The sequence below is a fragment of the Erythrolamprus reginae genome, chromosome 2 (assembly GCF_031021105.1).
Source record: "Erythrolamprus reginae isolate rEryReg1 chromosome 2, rEryReg1.hap1, whole genome shotgun sequence".
NCBI lineage: Eukaryota > Metazoa > Chordata > Lepidosauria > Squamata > Dipsadidae > Erythrolamprus > Erythrolamprus reginae.
Genome location: NC_091951.1, coordinates 146,850,130 through 146,870,273, shown reverse-complemented (window position 1 = coordinate 146,870,273; position 20,144 = coordinate 146,850,130). Strand labels below are relative to the sequence as shown.

The following is a 20,144-nucleotide window of genomic DNA, read 5'->3' as shown; positions in this document are numbered from 1 at the left end:
CTCTTTCCTTTCTCTCATTCCCTTTCTCTCTATCCTTTCTATCTCTCACTTTTTCTTTCTCTCCCTCCCTTTCTCTCTCTTTCCTTTCTCTCATTCCATCTTTGTCTCCTGGGGCTGACTGCGCCTGCCCTGCACCCCCCACCACGGAGGGAAAGCATTTGGCATCGGCACCGCCAAACCCCCCCCCCCCTCCACAAGCAGCAAAAGCCTCTGCGACTGAGCCGGAAGGCAAACGGTGCACCCCGCCGCTTAGGCTTTTGCTGCTCCTGGGGGGGGGAGGATTTTCTCCTCCCCGCCCCCCCGGCAGCCAAACGTCGCTGGTGCAGGAAAGCAGCGTGTTAAAAGGCGCGCTGCTTTCACGGAAAACAAACCCGGCTTTCCTGGCAACGGAGGATGACAAGCAGGAAGAAGCGGGGTGGAGCAACGCCAGGCTCAAGCAGGCAGCTTCCGCGCGTTTCTTTCAGCGGAAGAGGAGGAGAGGGAGCGGATCGGGTGGGCGGGGGCAGCGCCTTCTACTGCCGGCGCCTCCCCGCCCCCGCCCCCGCCCCCCCCAGGCAGGCAGGGGAATGGGAACTGCGCGCCCATGGAAAAGGGCACGCAGGGGGGTATTTTGGGGTGTGCGGGTAGCGGCGGCGGGCAATAGCCGGGGGGCGGCTTCTGCAAGTGGGAGCTCCAGGGCTGAAGCCTCAGCCCTGGAGCTCCCACTTGCAGGAGCCACCTCGCGGCACACCGGTTGAAAAACACTGCTGTATACACATACAGTACAGCAGGCAACATTTTCTAGGCGCCAGACAACATTTTCTAGGCGCCACTGGCGACCAGGCGCCTGGGTTTGTCGAACCTTGTGTTAAAGGGTTAAATAAGGTCCAGGAGGGAAGTGTTTTTAATAGGAAAGTGAACACAAGAACAAGGGGACACAATCTGAAGTTAGCTGGGGGAAAGATCAAAAGCAACATGAGAAAATATTATTTTACTGAAAGAGTAGTAGATCCTTGGAACAAACTTCCAGCAGACGTGGTAGACAAATCCACAGTAAATGAATTTAAACATGCCTGGGATAAACATATATCCATCCTAAGATAAAACACAGAAAACAGTATAAGGGCAGACTAGATGGACCATGAGGTCTTTTTCTGCTGTCAGACTTCTATGTTTCTATGCATTCTGCAGAACAGAATTTGTAGCCCAACAAAATATCTTTCCCTGAAGGCAAACAAAATGCCTCCTCAAAATGGAGAAAGAAGTGTCATGTGCCATAACAATAGGACAAGAATTTTAAAACTCACAAACCTCTGCAATGGCTCCTTTCTACCAACTCATAATGTAGGCAGGACATATGTAGGGGACGGCATAGACAAACTGGTTTGACTTTACCCTCAAGCCCATTTTTGAAGCCTCAGGAGACCAAATGAGCAAGTGTTGATAGCATGAATATTCTGAACAAGAAGCTGCACTGCTTGCAGCAGTGGCTCTAGACTCCTGTGCGTGCAGTTTATATCATACATATTAACTGTGAACAGCTGCTCATACCAGACCAAATTAGTACATCAGCCTTTTGCCATTGATGGTAGCGACTAAGCTTCAATATAATGATATGTAATGCAGTCAGAGGCAGAAAGCATGCAGATGATCATTGTAAGTTGGGAAGTCTAAGTTCTTCTCACAGCAACTTACACGAAGCATGATTGACAGTACAGATCTTTGAAGGCAGGAGTGATATCCAGAAATCATCAGTACAGAGATGCACAGGAAATTCAGTTCCTACGTCATGCAGAACAATGATTATTTTCAACAAGCTAACCCATGCTTTGTTAAACAAGACACCGTGGCAGAGTGCATATCCCGCTAAGCGCCAAAAACTGGGCTAGAAAACAAAATGACAGGGTGTACACAATATCTAGGATAAAACCAAAAAGTTTGCAAGATGACTAAGTGAAATGCACAAATTTAGGCAGTGTGATGAATCAATCCTAAACTTCCAGCCTTGGCAACATCCCATTCGGATTATTGAAATCAAAAGGAGCGAGTGTACTTTGGATCTGAAAGGAGGACTTTCTGAAACTAACCCCTACTTTCTAGATAAAGTGGCACAAACAAAAAGCAAAGGAAAATTACAGTTGATCAAATCTGGAATAAAATCTCCATTCTGCAATTAAGACAAACATCTTAAACCAGGAGACCCAAGATTCTTTCTAAAGTGCTATCTTAACTAGAATGTGATACTACATATCTGCATACTGGTTTTTCCCCAGAAATAAGTAACCATAAAACTATAGTAAGGCAGCATGAAATGTAATCCTGATTATCATTTCATGGTCTTGCTACCTTGCTAGATTTCTGCATTTGGATATATAATCTCCTTAATCTTGCTTCTCTAATCTTCTAGAGCAAATAGTGGAAATTTTATCCCTCCTGTGTTTTCTGCATAACAGATTGTGTAACTTATTGCATCCAGAGGCTAACAAAATATATGACAGCATGTTTAGTCAAGTGAAAACTTATACAATTGCCTATATTTTAAATTATTTAGTAGTTATGGTATTGTAGCCAAGGCAGACTTTAAGTAGGAGAGTGAAAGCCACATGGAATTGAATTGATTAAGTTGGCAGTTATATAAATTGAAGAGGAGAAATAAATAACTCAAGAATGTAATGTTTCATTATCAAGAAGCCAAAGGATATCCTTATGGCATTCCATCTAAGTTTTAAATAGGTTTATTTTTCTTCCTTATTCCTTCAACTCAGTTTGGATTCGTAGTGACTGACAGTACAGAACAAGTCAACTGCAATCTTGTTGGCAAAATTTATGGACATGGCTTGTGCATGCTGTTTTCCTAAGACTATGAAAATGTAAACGGCCCAAAGTTTCCAAGCTGACATCATTCCTAAGGTAGAGCTAGAATTCCGTTTCCCCAGTTTTGAGTGTGGCACCTTTAACCACCATTCCCAACTGTCTCCAATTATCTTTTTGAAATTAAAATGCAGTAAAAAAGGAAAAAGAGAACGGGGAAAAGAGAAATGCTTTGCACAGTACATAAAAGTTGAGAGCAATCATCCAGTGGAACGGCTTGTCTGCAGAGGTGGTGAACACTCCAACACTAGAGACTTCCAAGAAAACACTGGACTGTTATTGGACTAGTATGATGTAGGGTCTCCTGCACCAGCAGGTGGTTGGACTAGATGACCTGCAAGGTCCCTTCAAACTCTAATAATACAATTTTAAAAAATAAAATAATATTCCTTCTGATGTTTGGCTCTCCCTATTTCCACTACAGAAAAGCTATTTGCATCATACCTCTAAAATAACACAAATTAATATATCTAATGAAGCTAAGCCTGATGGTACCAGGAAAGTGAAGAAAATAAATTCTTTTTCAAAACACTTTCTGCTGAAAAGCTGAAATCAATTCATTAGTATACAAGGAATGTCTCATTTCCTTTTCCATGAGTGATAAGAAAATCTCTTCCATTCTATAAATGCATACTGACTCTGTATTGTAGGAGTGAAATGATTGAAAATGTTGGGTAGTTTTCACTTCCTTTAACATTTGTCATAGCAAATTCATGTCCTACTGCCTACCTAAACAATACATATTCTCCACAGCATTGAAATAACTAAGTTTAGCACATGGAACGATATATAGAAGCTAAAGCACTGAATCAGCAGCTATTTTTTTCATATAGCAGATAAGTGGGAAGAGAATTCCAAGGAAGTGTTAGATCTGTGTACCTTCAATAAAACTCCAGATGATTTGCTTTAAAATGCAACACATTTTAAGGAACGGTGTGAGTGGGAAGGAAAGCAGGATTCATGGTCCTGAAAATAATATAGATAGATAGATAGATAGATAGATAGATAGATAGATAGATAGATAGATAGATAGATAGATAGATAGATAGATAGATAGATAGATAGATAGATACTGCATGGTTATTGACTCTCATGGACAATGTTTAAACCTAGAATAAGATGTTTTCCTCCGGACATGCCTAACTTCTATGCAAAAACCTGCATATGTGTTCCTTGTGTTCCTCCTATACTATTATTATAGGACCTTAATTTTTGTTGAAACTATACACAAGCACTATGAAAATACTACATCTACCATTTTGAAGATGGTAAGTCAGGCCCAGTTTCAGGATCAACTTTATCAGATACCCCAAAAGATACAAGTCCTTGTTAGGTTTTTACCAAAAGACTTAGTTCAGTCACCCTTGGACAGTTTTCTTTTCTACCTCTTTCCTCTTTGTGGAGAGGGTTATATGTGCTATGATGAAGGAGATGTCAAGAAACGTTCCTTCCCTACGTTACACAATTTCCTGAATGACCTCCAGGAATATGGGTCTCCATTCCCAAAGCTGTCAGGATACCGACATCTGTGGAATTGTAGGAATTGAAGGCAACTTCTGGATGCTTTGCAGGTTGGTGAACTCTTATGTGTCGGCAGCAGAATCTTCTAGCATAGATTCTTCCACATACCTCCAAATTGGGTTTAAGATAAAGATAGCCTGAAGGCAGACAAATAAACTACGGATGCTCATCCTCTTAAATATATTTGGTTGATACAAAGAGAAACACTAGAATGGACTGTGGCTGAACTGCAAAAATAGAATTGGCACAGGAAGGTTGGGGCCCACTGCGCAGTTGAATGATGCCAAAGTGACTCATGTGCAATGGCATTTACACAAAAATATTGAAATAATAGACTTGCATCATTATGGGTCATCATTTGTGCCACTCAAGGATGGTCATGGGGTTTCAGATAGCTTAATTTCAGGTGGCTCAATGCACAGTAACTGAATTTAAACATGCCTGCGATAAACATATATCCATCCTATATAGGAAATAGTATAAGGGCAGACTAGATAGACCATGAGGTCTTTTTCTGCCTTCAATCGTCTATGTTTCTGTGTTAATTGTCCACCAGCTGTATGTGAGCACTGGAAGGGTTCAGAGTTGATTTACTGCCTATGAGCTATAAAATTAACCAATTAATGGCTGGGTTCATAATGTTACACCAGTGGTTTTTAAACCATTGTTCTTGAATTGTTCAAACATCCACTAAGCCAAGAGAAGAACAAATTATAAGCTCATAATAACAATTATTTTAAGTTCTGAAAGTGAATTTCTAGAGTTCCTAATCTGAAGAACTCAAAGATAAATTTATTTGTGCATATTTTCCCAAAGTACGGTTCATCAATAAAGCTGTACACAGAGTCAATTTATATTTGACCCTATTTTGTGGATATTTATGTATTACCATGAGTATTACCTCACACCCTTATATTATTTTCCAGCACTAATCCAAAATTTTAGCAGTTCATACACATGATTTATTTACTTGAGAAGAACAGAGAAGAAAGAAAAGACACATAGTATTAGAGATCATCTTTCATGAACAATATGCATTCCCTTGTGCCAATGGTCAAGATTTAATCAGTGCAGAACAAGAGTATACCTAAAAAATCTTTTAATTATAAACTTTGCCTAGGAGAAATATATCAGAATACAATCAGAATTGCAAGGTTAATCAGAAATTCTAGTTTACCTAATTATGGACAAACCTTAACATATTGTAAATACTGTAGGTCTGCATGAACTCATTTGTGCAACCAAAACTTTACAAATTTCTGGTTACTCTCCTGCTTTGCAAAGAAATGAAATGGTGCCAGTGTGAGAGACACTGTCTAAATAAAACTCCATCTCATGTTGTCACAGAACTTTCCCATGCCATGGTGCAACTTATTTTTAAGCTGTGGTTGTCTCCTATGTTTCCTGTTTGGTGCTTAATAAAAATGGAACCAGAAGGCAAAAAGTTTCCAGAGTTAGAATTATTAGAGCCACATATATTTGTCCCAAATGACTAAGAATCCAGGAAACAAATCAAGACCAACTATCTTTGCTTTATTACACTAGTGTTTCTCTCGCTCTCCATTACTAATCTTTATCTGCACAGAAACTATGATGATGAATTGGCCACATTTAATTTGGATTTTACTCACTTAATTACATTAACTGCTATTCAAGTTGATTGCTTTTCTGGGGCAACACCAGAAAAATGTGCATTGTTACAAATCCAGCTGAGCTATGCTTTATAGCAGTGTTTCCCAACCTTGGTCACTTGAAGATATTTGGACTTCAACTCCCAGAATTCCCCAGCCAGCGAATGCTGGCTGGGGAATTCTGGGAGTTGAAGTCCAGATATCCTCAAGTGACCAAGGTTGGGAAACACTGCTTTATAGAACTAGCAATATCTCAGACACTCTCCACGTAGACGCTGGCTATCAGAAACCCTCACTGCACATCTTTTAACCCTGGATCAAAGGAGTGTGTGGCATAAACCTTGGAATGAATAATCCCTCCAGTTGGCAATCCTTAATAAATAATATGGCATTGTATTTACTATATATAATATTTCTATCTGTATCAGTTCAGTGTTCTTTCTAATATGAAATTATTATAAAATTGTATATCTATGTATGTCAACAAGATTTGCCAGGATTGATAGTCTGAATAAACTGGTTCTCCCTCATCAACAGAATGGTGCAATATATATTAAAAGGAATAAGGAAACTCATTCACATTCTTGATTTTTTTTTAAAAAAAGCAACCCAATTTTCCCTAGACATCTTCTCCAACTTTGCTATTAACATGTAAGTGGACCTACATTTAGACCTTGCTTACCCTATCTCAAAGGGACACGGTGGCTCAATGGCTAAGACCCTGAGCTTCTCAATCAAAAGGATGGCTGTTCAGCAGTTCTAATCCCTAGTGCCGCGTAATGGGGTGAGCTCCCATTACTTGTCCCAGCTTCTGCCAACCTAGCAAAGCACATAGAAAATGCGAACAGAAAAATAGGGACCACTTTGGTGGGAAGGCAACAGCACTCCATGCACCTTCAGCATTTAGTAATGCTGTCTGCATGACCACGGAGACATTTTCAGATAGCGCTGGTTCTTTGGCTTAGAAACAGAGATGAGCACTACCCCTAGAGCCAGAAATGAGTAGTACGTATGTGTGGGGAACCTTTATGTTTACCTTACCCTACCTCAAATACCATCATGGAAAAAAAGAAAAATATTAATTCACTTCACCCATTATAAACTGTTTACTTGGACATTTCATGTCTACTACACATTTTTTTTGTACAGTATGTCATTCCCAAGCACCCAACTGGGACTAATATGATTTTTTTATATTTATATTGAAGAGTCAATTTAACAGACAATTGGAAAACCACAGCCTATGACTTCAAGGAGAAAGAGGACAGAAAGATGCTCATTCTAATGAATGAATGAATGAATGAATGAATGAATGAATGAATGAATGAATGAATAAATAAATCAATCAATCAATCAATCAATCAATCAATGTTTACCTCCCATCTCAATCAATGATTCTGGGTGAGTTACAAGGTTGTTTTGCTGCTACTCAGGGGGAGTAAGGGAGGTGAGAATGGAGAAGTCTGGCATATTTTCAAAAACATAAGGATCCTTCAGCAATGAAATATCTGAAATGAGCATCTGTTACTTTTTATGGAACACGAACAAAGTTCCTGGAATCTCTATGCACATCCCAAACAACAATATACAGTACCACTTCCTGCTAAACCAGTTGCAGAGATTGAATTTCAATTCAGGGCACGACTTGAACAGAAAAGCACAGCATTCTGGCGTGGCGTGGCAATGTCTTTCACATCAAGAGCTTTGATTTCTTTGCTGTGGTGCCCAGCCAATCGAACACTCCAGAGCTTGTGAATACCAGCACGGGGGAAAAGCTGAGCTAATGTGAAAGGAAATGCCTTCAAAGCCTTGCTATGTCCTATGACTGCAGAAAATTGGAGGAAAAGAGAGATGCCCATTCTTGTAAATCCAAACAGGCAAAGGAGAGGACAAATTAGCCTTCCTCAATTCCGAGATCTACAAATGTGCTGGATTATTACTCCAACTAGCATTTTCATCAGGTTTAATGGCTGGAGATGACAGAGTCCAGCACTAAAGCTTATGGATTGAGACTAGTTTAGTTCAGAATAATCTGAATATTAGATATTACCACACAAGGGCAATTGATCAGTTAAAGTGTGGCAGTCTTAATACGCAGCAAACAACTCAGTTTTCAGCCTGGGTCAAGTTCTAAGCAATAAGCATATGCTTCAGAGATCGATAGACTGAGAGCACAAAAGAAAGCATTTTTAATTCCAGTTTAATCCCTTATTAATTAGTTTTATTTATTTACTTACTTACTCGGTTAATACACTGTTTCATTTCCAAAAGCTGATAGGATTAGAACGGCTACTTCTGAAAAAACTGAGAAAAATATGCTTGTACTTCAAATACAGCATAAGCAGCCAAACGCCACAGCAGGAAATTGTGGAAACAAGATTAATTTTCTCCAGTAATGTGTGTTGTTGTTCCTTAAATTCCTGTCAAGCTGTTTTGAGGATGTATTTATATTGCATGTTAAGGAACAGAGTCATATCTTTCTGGCCAGTCAAATGCTTAGTTTTGCATGTATGGTTGAGCTAGCAAGACTGGATTCTTACACTTTAACCTGAATTTATTCTTCCTTTTTTTGAAATCAATCTCCAACATACACATCTATGCAATAATTCCTTGCAGATTAACACATGAAAGAGAGAGAGAGAGAGAGAGAGAGAGAGAGAGAGAGAGAGAGAGAGAGAGAGAGAGAGAGAGAGAGAGAGAATCCACATATCGCACAAGCAGTCATATTTCTTTTTTTTATAATCAAAGCCAATAACTGGTGGTTGTTAACAGATTCTGGTAGAAATTTGAGTGAAGGGAGGGAGGTGAGAGGGTGGATGGAATGAAGGAATGAAGAATAGAAGTGATAAATACTGGGGAAGAAGAGTGACAGAGACATCCTATGAGCTATTCTAATTTGCATGGAAAAAAATCTATGACTCTCCCAAAAATGATTTACAGCATCGCTTACCACTACAGTATACACACAGGCTAGGGATGCTGGGAGTCACAGCATGTAAACATCTATACAATTTACTTCTGGGCTAGAGTTTAAGATTGTAAAAACATATGAAGATAATAACCCATGCACGTTATCCACTAATTCAGGTTTGGCATTCAGTCTATTACTATATTGAGCAACTGTATAAACACAACATGAAAGTTGGCTACAGAGTCCTGAATCAGAATATAACTTAAGTGAGTAGTCAGCGCGGGATAAAACCGTGCACTTCTAGGTTAAGAAAATAATAACATAATATAGTCCTGATTGTATCTAAATGGAAAATAATACGCCCTAAACTCTGCGGTGTTGCCAAAGGGATGTGAGGCAGTGGCCAACCATCTCAATTTTTCCAGCTTCCCTCGCTTCTGCTCCCACCCTCCAGTTCAAAGTAACAAAAGGAATGGTGGATCTCTTGGGCTCCCAAGACAAAGGTCAAATCCTACTCACACCTGCCCACTGAACTTCTGAGTAAGAGAGCTCCAGTTGTGGCCAGAAGCCATGTTTCAATGAAGATGCAGCTGTTTCCATACTTCAATAATCTCCCATTGTGTAGATTAATTTTTTTTTTTAAATGCTCTACTCTTCCGAGAACAGAGCACACCACAGTTGCAGCAGAAAACATGGCAGAGGGTGAGCCAAAGTGACAGAGACATCTTATGAGCTATTCTAATTTGCATGGGGAAAAAAATATACAACTCTCCCAAAAACAATTTACAGCATCCTTTACCACTACAGTATACACACATGCTGGGAGTCACTGCATGTAAACATCTATACAATTTACTTTGGGGTTAGAGTTTAAGATTGTAAAAACATATGAAGATAATAACCCGTGCACGTTATCCACAAATTCAGGTTTGGCCAGTATACCTTCAGTTTTGCTTCCAAGGACAAGAACAGCAGCCTCCCGAGAGCTTCCAATCAATGCTGTATAAACCATTCAACTGCTTTGCATTTCTGATCATCCCACTTCATGATGGAGCTTGTCACTGCTCTTTACTGGCAGAGAGAAGCCTACCAATTTATGTCCAAGGAAATATGAAGTCAAAATCTTCCAAATACAATCCCCTCTATGAGACCAGCCCCTGTCAGCCTAGCAGTTCAGAAGCATGCAAATGCGAGTAGATTAATAGGTACCACTTCAGTAGGAAGGGAATAGTGCAGTGATGGGTTCCTACTGGTGTGCTAGGTTACTCTTTTCCAGTAGTGGCCACAGATTGCACATTTGTGTGCAACTGCTCTGGTGCCGATCCATCCTTTTTCCTTATTTGTTTGACTTTTTTGCTTCCTGCTGTTGTGGTTAGCTCTGGCCCAGCTCCTGCCCCAAGGACTGTGGATGTGGGGGAGACATCCACATGCTGCAGGCCTGTTTTGCCCCCGGTGGAATCTGCTGATGAAGGCTCCTCTGACCAAGAAGACATGAGTGACAGGGAGGAGGAGAGTGGAGCGGACAGCTCAGAAGGAGATCAATTATCTAGCTCCTCCTTGGATTCAGAACAAGAGTTAATGATACAGCCACGCATGTGGAGAGCGATGCATAGGCAACAACAACTGAGAGATTATTATCAAAGAAAATGAGGCCACCTGTGGTTGGGTGGGACTGTGGTAATTAGTGAGGCTGCTATAAATAGCAGCCTGTGGGTTTGGCCATTGTGGAGGATTATCTGATCGTTGTGTTTCATGACTGCTTTACTGACTTTGACCTTTTGTGTGCTGATTTTCCCCCGCTTTGAAACTAAACCAGGGCAAAGTGTGTTTCACTTTGGGAAAGAAGAAGGACTGTGAATTACAGTACCTCACAGCTGCAAGCTAAGTATCTCAGAACTGATAAGGGACTTGTACAAATTACCAGTTTGTTTGGAGACAAGTGCTCTTTGCTATACCAAAAGGGGGCTTAGTTTAAGTGAATTTTCATTATAAAGAACATTGTTTTGAATTTTCAAACATGTGTGTGTGTGAAATTTGTACCTGTGAACAGTGTTCGCTCTAATTTTTTTTTGGGGGGGGGCGGAAAAGTATAGCGTCTGAGCGGCAGTCCCTTCGGGACTGGGCGGCACAGAAATATTAAATAAACAAACAAACAAATAAACAAATAAATAAATAAAAAACCCACCCTGTTTTGCCTCAGAGAATTTCAAAATAAAATACTGTACTGTGTGTCTATAACAGTGAGCTCATAATAGGGCAACTCTATCAATATCAAAATGCCACTTAAATAGTTGAGCTAGTTTCAAACTAGATTTTGATTTTCTTTCTCTCTTCCTTACTCCCATTCTTTTTCTTTCTCTTTTCCTTCCTCTCTTTTTTCTACCTGTTTCTCTCTCTTCCTCTCTCTCTCCTTCCCTCTCACTCTTTCCCTCTCGACTTCTGGGCAGGTTTGGAAAACTCTGAGTTGATGATGATTTTTAAGTGAGCAATTGCTCACTGCTCAGCTTAGAGGGAACTATGCCTGTGAAGTCTACCAGAGAGCACGACAGAACACCTGCGCATACATGGAAGCAAAATTGTGCAAGGGACATGCGGATGGGCAGGCGCGCCCCAATCAAGAGCATACATGCGCAGTGCACTGGAATGCAGGTAAGTACAACCTGCCACTGGAATAGTGTTCCATGTGCCTTTGGCATATAGCCATGCCAGCCAATGATTACAGAAAATGTCTTCAGACAAGGTTGGCTCTCTTGGCTAAGAAATGATAATGAGCACTGCAAGTTGGAATAGGACAGGACTGCACATGGAAACCTTTAACATTTTTTACTATTCCCCCATCCAAACAAATTTTGCAATAGTGAAACTAGTGGGGGGGAGAGAGAATGGGATCAGAGGCTATGACCTATCCCTTGACTTCCTGAGTGAGGCCAACTTTACAATTTTGCAACTTAAAATATTAGTTGTAGCTCAGAGATTGAGAGTCCCACCAATGTGCTTCACTGAACTTCTTTGTAACTTCACAGAATAGGAATGAATTAGTAATCCTCACATGTTTCTGCAAGTTATCTAAAAGAGAGAGAGAAAATGATAAAGCAACAAGTCATTTTATCTACCCCAGACAGAGTTGGATTTCTTGGTCTTTCCTAATTCTCAACTACAATCTCTCTGTAGTGCTGATTCACCCATTGTGCTTTGCTTGATTTGACCAAATGTGATGTTTGGTTTGTAAACCTCAATTTAGAGCTTAATCCCAATCATCTATAGATTTAATAAACCTGCAGTAGATCAGTGGACTCTAACATTCATGGTGACTTGGTGGAGAGAGAGAGTATGAGTACCAGGCTGGCACACATGTGCACATGCAGCTCGACTTATGGAAGTAGTGGGCCAGCACACACACACGTGCACACAGTTCAACCAGTGGTGCTGTGCATATATGTTCCTGTGCACCAGGCCACTGTATGTATAACTCCAGCTGCTCACCACTCCCACAGCCCAGTTGCAAAAAGGCACAGGGATTTGGGATCCCTGCAGTAGATAGACAAATATGGTCATTGATCATTGCAAAGTAAATTAGGTAGGCAATAAGGTACCATCTACTCGAGCATTGACTTATTTACCTTCACTAAATTTTACAGACTATAAAACAAAACTTTGTAACATTTATGGAAAGGGATGGATTTCTGTTGGAAAATAAATAATAAAAAAGGGTTTTGAGAATTTTATTATTAAAGATTATGAGGCCAAAGGAAATATTCCTGTAAAGGTGACAATATACACGAATTGTGGTCTCCAAGAGTACAAGACCAAAATGTAATGGCATATTACATTTTCTTAAACTTCATCTCGATGATGGTTGTGAGGTGAGTTTTAAAGTGGCCATAGAATAAGATTCTTCTAAATTGTGGAACTATAATTGAATATAAATATTAAGTTGGTCTAATTTATGCAGATTGATGATTTTCAAAAAATATTTCGAACCAGGAATGTCTATTCCATTTTACTTTCCATATAACAGCACCTATATAACTGTTTGGTTTGGTTCTGCAACCTAACAAGACTGACACAGACTTCAGGGGGTAATCAGAACTGCAGAAAAAACAATTGCTGCCAACCTGCCTTCCATTGAGGACCTGTATACTGCATGAGTCAAAAAGAGGGCTGTGAAAATATTTACTGACCCGTCACATCCTGGACACAAATTGTTTCAACTCCTACCCTCAAAACGTCGCTACAGAGCATGACAACTAGACACAAGAACAGTTTTTTCCCGAACGCCATCACTCTACTAAACAAATAGCTCCCTCAACATTGTCAAACTTTTTACTAAGTCTGCACTTCTATTTCTACTAGTTTTTTCTCATCCTTTTCCTCCCACTTAGGACTGTATGACTGTAATTTGTTGCTTGTATCCTAAGATTTTTTATTCATATTGATTATTTCTTCATTGCTTATTTGACCCCTATGACAATCATGAAGTGTTGTACCACATGATTCTCGACAAATCTATATTTTATTTTATGTACACTGAGAGCATATGCACCAAGACAAATTCCTTGTGTCCAATCACACTTGGCCAATAAAGAATTCTATTCTATTCTATTCTATTCTATTCTATTCTATTCCAGTCCAGTCCAGTCCAGTCCAGTCTAGTCTAGTCTAGTCTAGATTGGTTGTCTGAGAAAGTGGTGTATCTGAGGGAATTAAAAGTCAAAATAGTACTTATGGGAGGCAGCCCCTTCCTAGATATGTTGCAAATATGAAAAGTTTCAATCATATAGCCATAATACCATCTTGAGTTTTTTGAACTCATCTGTATCTCTCCCTCTTTCACCAAAGCCCTGATATTCTCCGAGTCCTCGGAGAGGGGTGACATATACATCCAATCAATCAATCAATCAATCAACAAATAAATACATTCTCCAAAACTAGAGAAACTATTATATTTCAATTTCTGAAAGAGTAACCTTTTCCATATTGAGATGAAGTTATTAACACACCAGATTCATGTGGGAAATGGATAATCTTAACCAATAAGCAAATATATTTTACCAAAACTGTTCTCCACCTTAGTAATACCAACTGCAGATGGAGTACTAATTTGGGTAAATAAATCGAAAAATACTATGCAGAAACATGGATGGCGTGCCCTTGAAACTGGCTGTTTTGCTATGTGAATTCCGTATGCACGAGCTTTGGGTGTGAACAATTTTAATATGCCATGGTTAAAAAACATAGCATAAGAGAATGTCCAGATTTGGACCTGGTTATGTTCAGTTTGGAGACTGCTTGCCTGTTTCAGTGCTGACATGTGAGATATGTGACTTTAAGTCCAAACTGCCCCATGGGGAATCCCTAATCTTGGTGCCCATTAGGTGTGACTGTGTTTGCTGTGAATCCTGGGAGATGATTTTAACTCTCAGTCAAGGTTCAGAATTCCAACACTGAAGTGCACACCTGAATGATGCCCAGGTTGGCCAGGTCCGTCTTACAGCTTGCTACCTTGTTCCCCAGATTTGCCCATTCTTAAGACTTTGTCCTTGTCCTTGGATCCACCCTGATTTCGTTTATAGGCCTAGAAAAGAGAAAGGTCAGCAGCTTTTTGAATGTGAGTTTTCCCTGCCTTTGGTGAGTGCATATGGTTTTAAGTACTCATAGCAGACAGGGAGAATATTTTTTAACAAGGAAAAACCATTTCTGGAAAGGAATAAGACTGTGTCACCCTCAGTTTGTCAACCTTCCTCAAAAAAAATTATCTCCATGTACTTTTAAGAAGGCTATGCAAAAACTGACATCAGCAGAAGCTATTTTAAAATCTCATTGCCATGTAGAACTATTTTCAAAGACGAGTCAATGCTACCAACAAAAAGGCCCACTCTCAATTCTCATGAAGTGATTCCCATTTTTTAAAATTAAAATAAAGTCAATTCAGCAAACTTCAACAAGGCTTTAAAATAACTTCTAAGATCCTGATAGAGGCCATTTTTAAACCTCACAATAAGGCAGGGTTGGAAAAAAAACAATGAAAGGAAGTAGCAAAAGATCAAGGCAATAAATGTAGTATCTAGGGGAAATTGTTCACAGTAGGTAGCTTCGCTGACCTCATTTGGTTTGCATCCCCTCCCCCAAAATATTTCCATAGGTTGAAATACATTTCCAATACCTTATATGCTATAATTTACTATACATGGAACCGGATACAAATATAATTCAAAACTGCTATTACTTTGCAGAAATCTGCTGGAAGTTGGAGCTCTCTGATCAGATTTATTTACATAGCAACCATGCTCATCATTCCCTTGATTCTATACAACTTCCTTGACTTCATATTCGCTTTGTAGTTCAGTTAAAATGTTAGTAAATAGGACCACCTACCTTTTAGCTACAAGAGGAAATGACGTACTTTTTTTAGCAGTTTAGCATCCTCTAACACCTCTGTTGCATTTTTTTTGGTACTGGCTACAAATATTTTTATTGACAAAGGACACTTTCAATTCCTTATTTAACTCTTGACTGACACAGTGCTTTCAATTTATGTCTTTTCTCTTTTTATTACTAATGCACTATCATATGCTGCATTATAGATATTGTTATAAAACATCATTATCATGCAGAAGGGCCAAGGAAATGAAAGATGTTATATATATTATTTACATTATGGATGAGGAACCTATACTTACCACAGGCCAAACCAAGGTTAGTATAGACTGATGCTGGTACTTAAAGTTCAGCAGTGCCTGGAAGATCACTAGTTGCCCATTCCTGGTTTGCATTAGCCAGTAAGCAAAAGGATCTGCTTTGACTAATAGCAGGTTTTCAAGTTCTCATTGGAAAAGCCTCTCTCATGATCTGCTACTTCAGCTTCTATTCACTGGAAATGGTCAAGGTTTTGAATGCTGGACCATCAGGTGAAAAAGGGCTGCACCCAAAGTTGTAGCATCCCCCCCACCCCCATTCAGTTCTATGTTTTAAACTCTCTCTTTCAAAGCTGAGGTTTTCAAGATGCAGCGCACCATATCTGCCGCAGGAACAGCAGAGGCCCCAACATTTGTACAATCGCCTTTCTTTGCAATCCAAAGTGGGGAAGGCGAGGTGTGTTTTCTCCTCCCCTTCCTTCTGTAGCTTTGATTCTCAAGTTACCACAACAGTGTGAAAGCAACAGTGCGAAAGAGTAGCAGGCAGACCTGACATGGCTTCCTGCAGACAGTAAACAAAAGAGGCCATTTCTGGGACTGGGATACATTTAAGTTATTTATTTATTTTTTTAAAAGAACCTTTGAGTATCAAAAAGAGAAAGGAAATGTTTACATAGCTGCACTAGTCGCCACAATGCAGCAGAATATTGGATCAAAGCCAGAACATAACCAGATTTGATGTTTGGATAACAATCCAACAACTGGACCTCCAAAGGACCCCCCAAAAGACAGACTGACCCAAACTCCCTAAAGGCCTTCCTGATTCTCTGCCTTGGGAAATCAGAAGCCACTGTACAGAAGAGGGAAAAGTAGACACACACAACCACACACACTTGAGCCTTGAATTTTCAGAATGGGTGGGCATGCAAACTAGCAGCCAAGCAAAACAAACAGGGAGGGAGAGGGAAGGCACCCTCCAGCCTCATTTTGGTCCGACCCACAACAAATTACAAGGCGCTGCCTTAGCTACAAGCTTGGGCGTGGGGTGGGGGGGTCCCTGTCCTCACACACACCCTGAAACAGATGCTAGGGTCACACTCTCAAAAGGTTCAGGCGCAGCACACCCTCTTTCCAAGCCAAATTAACCTTTTACCAGGTGAGGTGGACAAGCATCTTGGGACAAGGGGTACCCTCCTTTTGCTCTCTGCATAGCAGGCAAAGGCTGTTATTGGAATGGAGGAAGTCAGAAAAGAGGACTTTTTCCTGATTCACTTTCCCCCCCCCCCCCAGCTACAACATTAGGAAAGTGGAAGCAAGTGTCAGGACCCAGGTCTCGCCTGCCTGAACGGACCCAAAGTTTTCCTCTTTCTTTCTTTCTTTCTTTCTTTCTTTTTCTTTCTTTCCTTCCTTCCTCCTCTTTTTTCCTTCCTTCCTTCCTTCCTTCCTTCTTTCTTTCTTTTTTACCAAGAGGGGAAAAATGCGTCTCACATTTATACACCGTCCAATGGAAACTCCACTTTAAGGGAAGCATGTACCCGTCCAAAATCGAACCGGGCGAGTCACTCGCCCTTATGCCCCCATCAATCCGCCTCTGCGTCTATTTCACCAAAGATCCTCTTTCTTGCAGCAAACCCAATATAGAGTGATCGCATCCCGCCGGGGGGGGGGATCGGCTCCGCGATCCACCCCAATAACAACACCGGGGCTGCTGCTCCGGGTGTTTTCCCGTTGGCTCGTAGCTACAGCGAGGGGAGGGGGATGTTGTCTTGGATAGGGAAAGGCGCGCGGAAAGCGGCGCCCGAGTAGCCGCAGGAAGGGGAAATCGGGGGTCGATCCCGCTTCCTCCTCTCCTCTCCCCTCTCTCCCTCCCGGCCTTCGTGATCTCCCTTACCCTCGAAGTCGGAGATGATCCCTTCCAGGTGCGCGTTGACTGCCGGATCGGACATTGCCGCCGCTCAGCCGCCGCCGTGCGCTTGGGAATGCCTCCTCTCGAGCTTCTCGGCTAGGAGCGGGGCGCCCTTGGAAGGCCCCCTGAACAAGCGAGAGAGGAGGTCGAGTGCTCGGGCGCTCGCAGGCAAGAGGCCCCCCTCCCGCCCCGTGGCTCCGTCCCGCTGAAGAGAGTCGAATGAATGGGGAGGAAGGAAGGGGAGCCGCGGCCCTCCCCGCCCCTCCGCACTTGGCAGCCCTCGCTTGCGCACAGGCTGCGGCGCACGCCTGTCAAGCCCAGCCCGGCAGCAGGGCAACGCCGATCAGAGAGGCTGGCGAGAAAGCGGCTGGGCTCTCTGGCCCGGAGGGAAGGAAGCGAGCTGGCTCTGTCCTTAAAAAAAGCGTTGCCAGCTACGGTCTGGTCCGTAAACCAACCGTGTGTGTGTGTGTGTGTGTGTGTGTGTGTGTGTGTGTGTGTGTGTGTGTGTGGTGATAACGGGGCTGTCGTCCTGCCTCCAAAGAGCCGCTAGCAACAAGGACCAAAATTAAAATTCCAGAGCCGTCCGCGCTGCGGCGGGCTGGAAACTAGTTTCTGAGCATACGCAGACTTCTATTAACGTGAATATACCCTGCACCTACAAATCCAGGAGAAAAGTGGTACGTTGGGCCGGGGTAGGGGGAATTCTTATTACACTGAATTACTCTAAAACCCATTATTTCATTTCACTGAAGAATAGAATAGAATAGAATAGAATAGAATTTTATTGTCTTGACACCTATTGTATAGCTGAAAAGTTCAGGCACCGTGTTAGCAGAAGGGAATATTTACAAGTAATCTTCTCATAGCCCAAGGACCCGATCCCCAGCCCACCAACAAACCAGAAGTCCTTTTGTTTCTCAGAGCAAATCATTTGTCTTTTTTTTTCTCATCTCAAGCTGCCTTCCAAGGAAATCAAAGCAGCATTAACCAGGAGCAATCCATTTCGAAGCATTAAAACAATCCTGGAAGGGAGGTTGAACTAGAAAGTCTGGAAAAGCAAAAGAAAAGGGGGGAGGTAAAACTAAGTTAACTGTCTTTAAAGTCTGAGCAAGGGATAATTTTAAAGGACCTTCAGGCCAATGCATGCAGTGTTGCTAGAGAACAACAACTTGGCTAATAATTAGGAGTGACTGCAGGAATCTATCACCCCCTCCCTCCCCTCCCCAACATACAAGTATGGTGCCCTTCGGGGGCATTGAGCTACAGACAGACTGGCTACCCCAGAGGAATTCTTAGTATGGATCCAGGAAATGAGTTTCCTTTGCTAGATTCAAAATTTAATAAACAGAGCTTTGCAACACTCAAATTGGGTGACCCTCCCACCTGTGCCTGACCACTGAAGGAGTGGGCGTTGTAATCCAACACATCTTTAGGGTGATAATAGTGGGAAAATAGCTTTTTATGCCACGACCATTCTGTTCTTATCATTCCTCCTGCTGTATAATAATAATAATAATAATAATAATAATAATAATAATAATAACAACAACAACAACAACAACAATAGAGCTGGGGTGGCGCAGCAGGTAGAGTGCTGTACTGCAGGCCACTGAAGCTGACTGTAGATCTGTAGGCTAGCGGTTCAAATCTCATCACTGGCTCAAGGTTGACTCAGCCTTCCATCCTTCCGAGGTGGGTAAAATGAGGACCCAGATTGTGGGGGCAATAGGCTGGCTCTGTTAAAAAGTGCTATTTCTAACATGTTGTAAGCCGCCTTGAGTCTAAGGAGAAGGGCAGCATAATAATTGAATGAATGAATGAATGAACAAACAAACAAACAAACAACAACAACAGAATTGGAAGGGACCTTGGAGGCCTTCTAGTCCATCACCTTGCTTAGGCAGGAAACCCTACACTACTTAAGACAAATGGTTGTCCAACGTCTTCTTAAAAACTTCCCTTATTGAAGCATTCACAACTTCTGGAGGCAAGCTGTTTCACTGATTAATTGTTCTGTCAGGAAATTTCTCCTCTTGTTTAATTTTCACCCATTGCTTCTTGTCCTACCCTCAGGTGCTTTGGACAATAGGTTGACTTCTCCTTTGCTGCAACCTCTGAGATATTGGTATGCAGCTATCATGTCTCCCCTAGCCTGATCAGTGTTCCTGGGCATCTTTTTATTTTACACAGAAAAATCTCTGCTTCTAACTGTAAATAGACAGTTGCTGTCGATCAAGCTTAGCTCCTGGTGACTTCAGGGATACATCCATGCTTCACACACACACACACACACACCCCAACAATAGCACAAAATGACACGTGGCACTATTCCTCATTCATGCCCTTAGCTCAACTATCCCTCGCCCATCTTCAACACTCAGCTTACTATTTTTGCTTTCGTGTATAAGAAAGTCATTTGTCACTGTGATTACCAATGAATGAAAAAAGGAGTAAAAGTTGTAACTTATTTCAGAAGAGTTTTAAAAGGTTGTCACATGGATGTAAGATGCTAATGAAAGACAAACCTTTTCAAGTGTTTTAGAGTGACTGGGCTACAGCTAGGGACATTCAGCTGCAAATCTGCCTTCAGCCATTCAATCTGAAGAATGACACTTTCTTTTATCCTAGCCTATTTCAAAAATGATGGTACATTGCCTTGAGCTTCCTGGAGGAAATGTGACTGTGAATGT

General features: G+C 41.4%; 1 protein-coding gene across 3 annotated transcripts in view; it reads right to left on the bottom strand.

Moving 5' to 3' along the window:
- SEPTIN9 (septin 9) overlaps positions 1 to 20,144 on the bottom strand; it is a 306,593-nt gene that overhangs the window by 145,957 nt on the left and 140,492 nt on the right. The window contains exon 1 of one of the 3 annotated variants that reach the window (XM_070739824.1): positions 17,440 to 17,768. The exons of the other annotated variants lie outside the window; for them this stretch is intronic. Within the exon in view, the coding sequence (XP_070595925.1) occupies positions 17,440 to 17,494 (55 nt within the window). The 5' untranslated portion in view covers positions 17,495 to 17,768. Of the gene's footprint in view, positions 1 to 17,439; positions 17,769 to 20,144 lie in introns of those variants that run through there. 3 annotated transcript variants of the gene reach the window in all.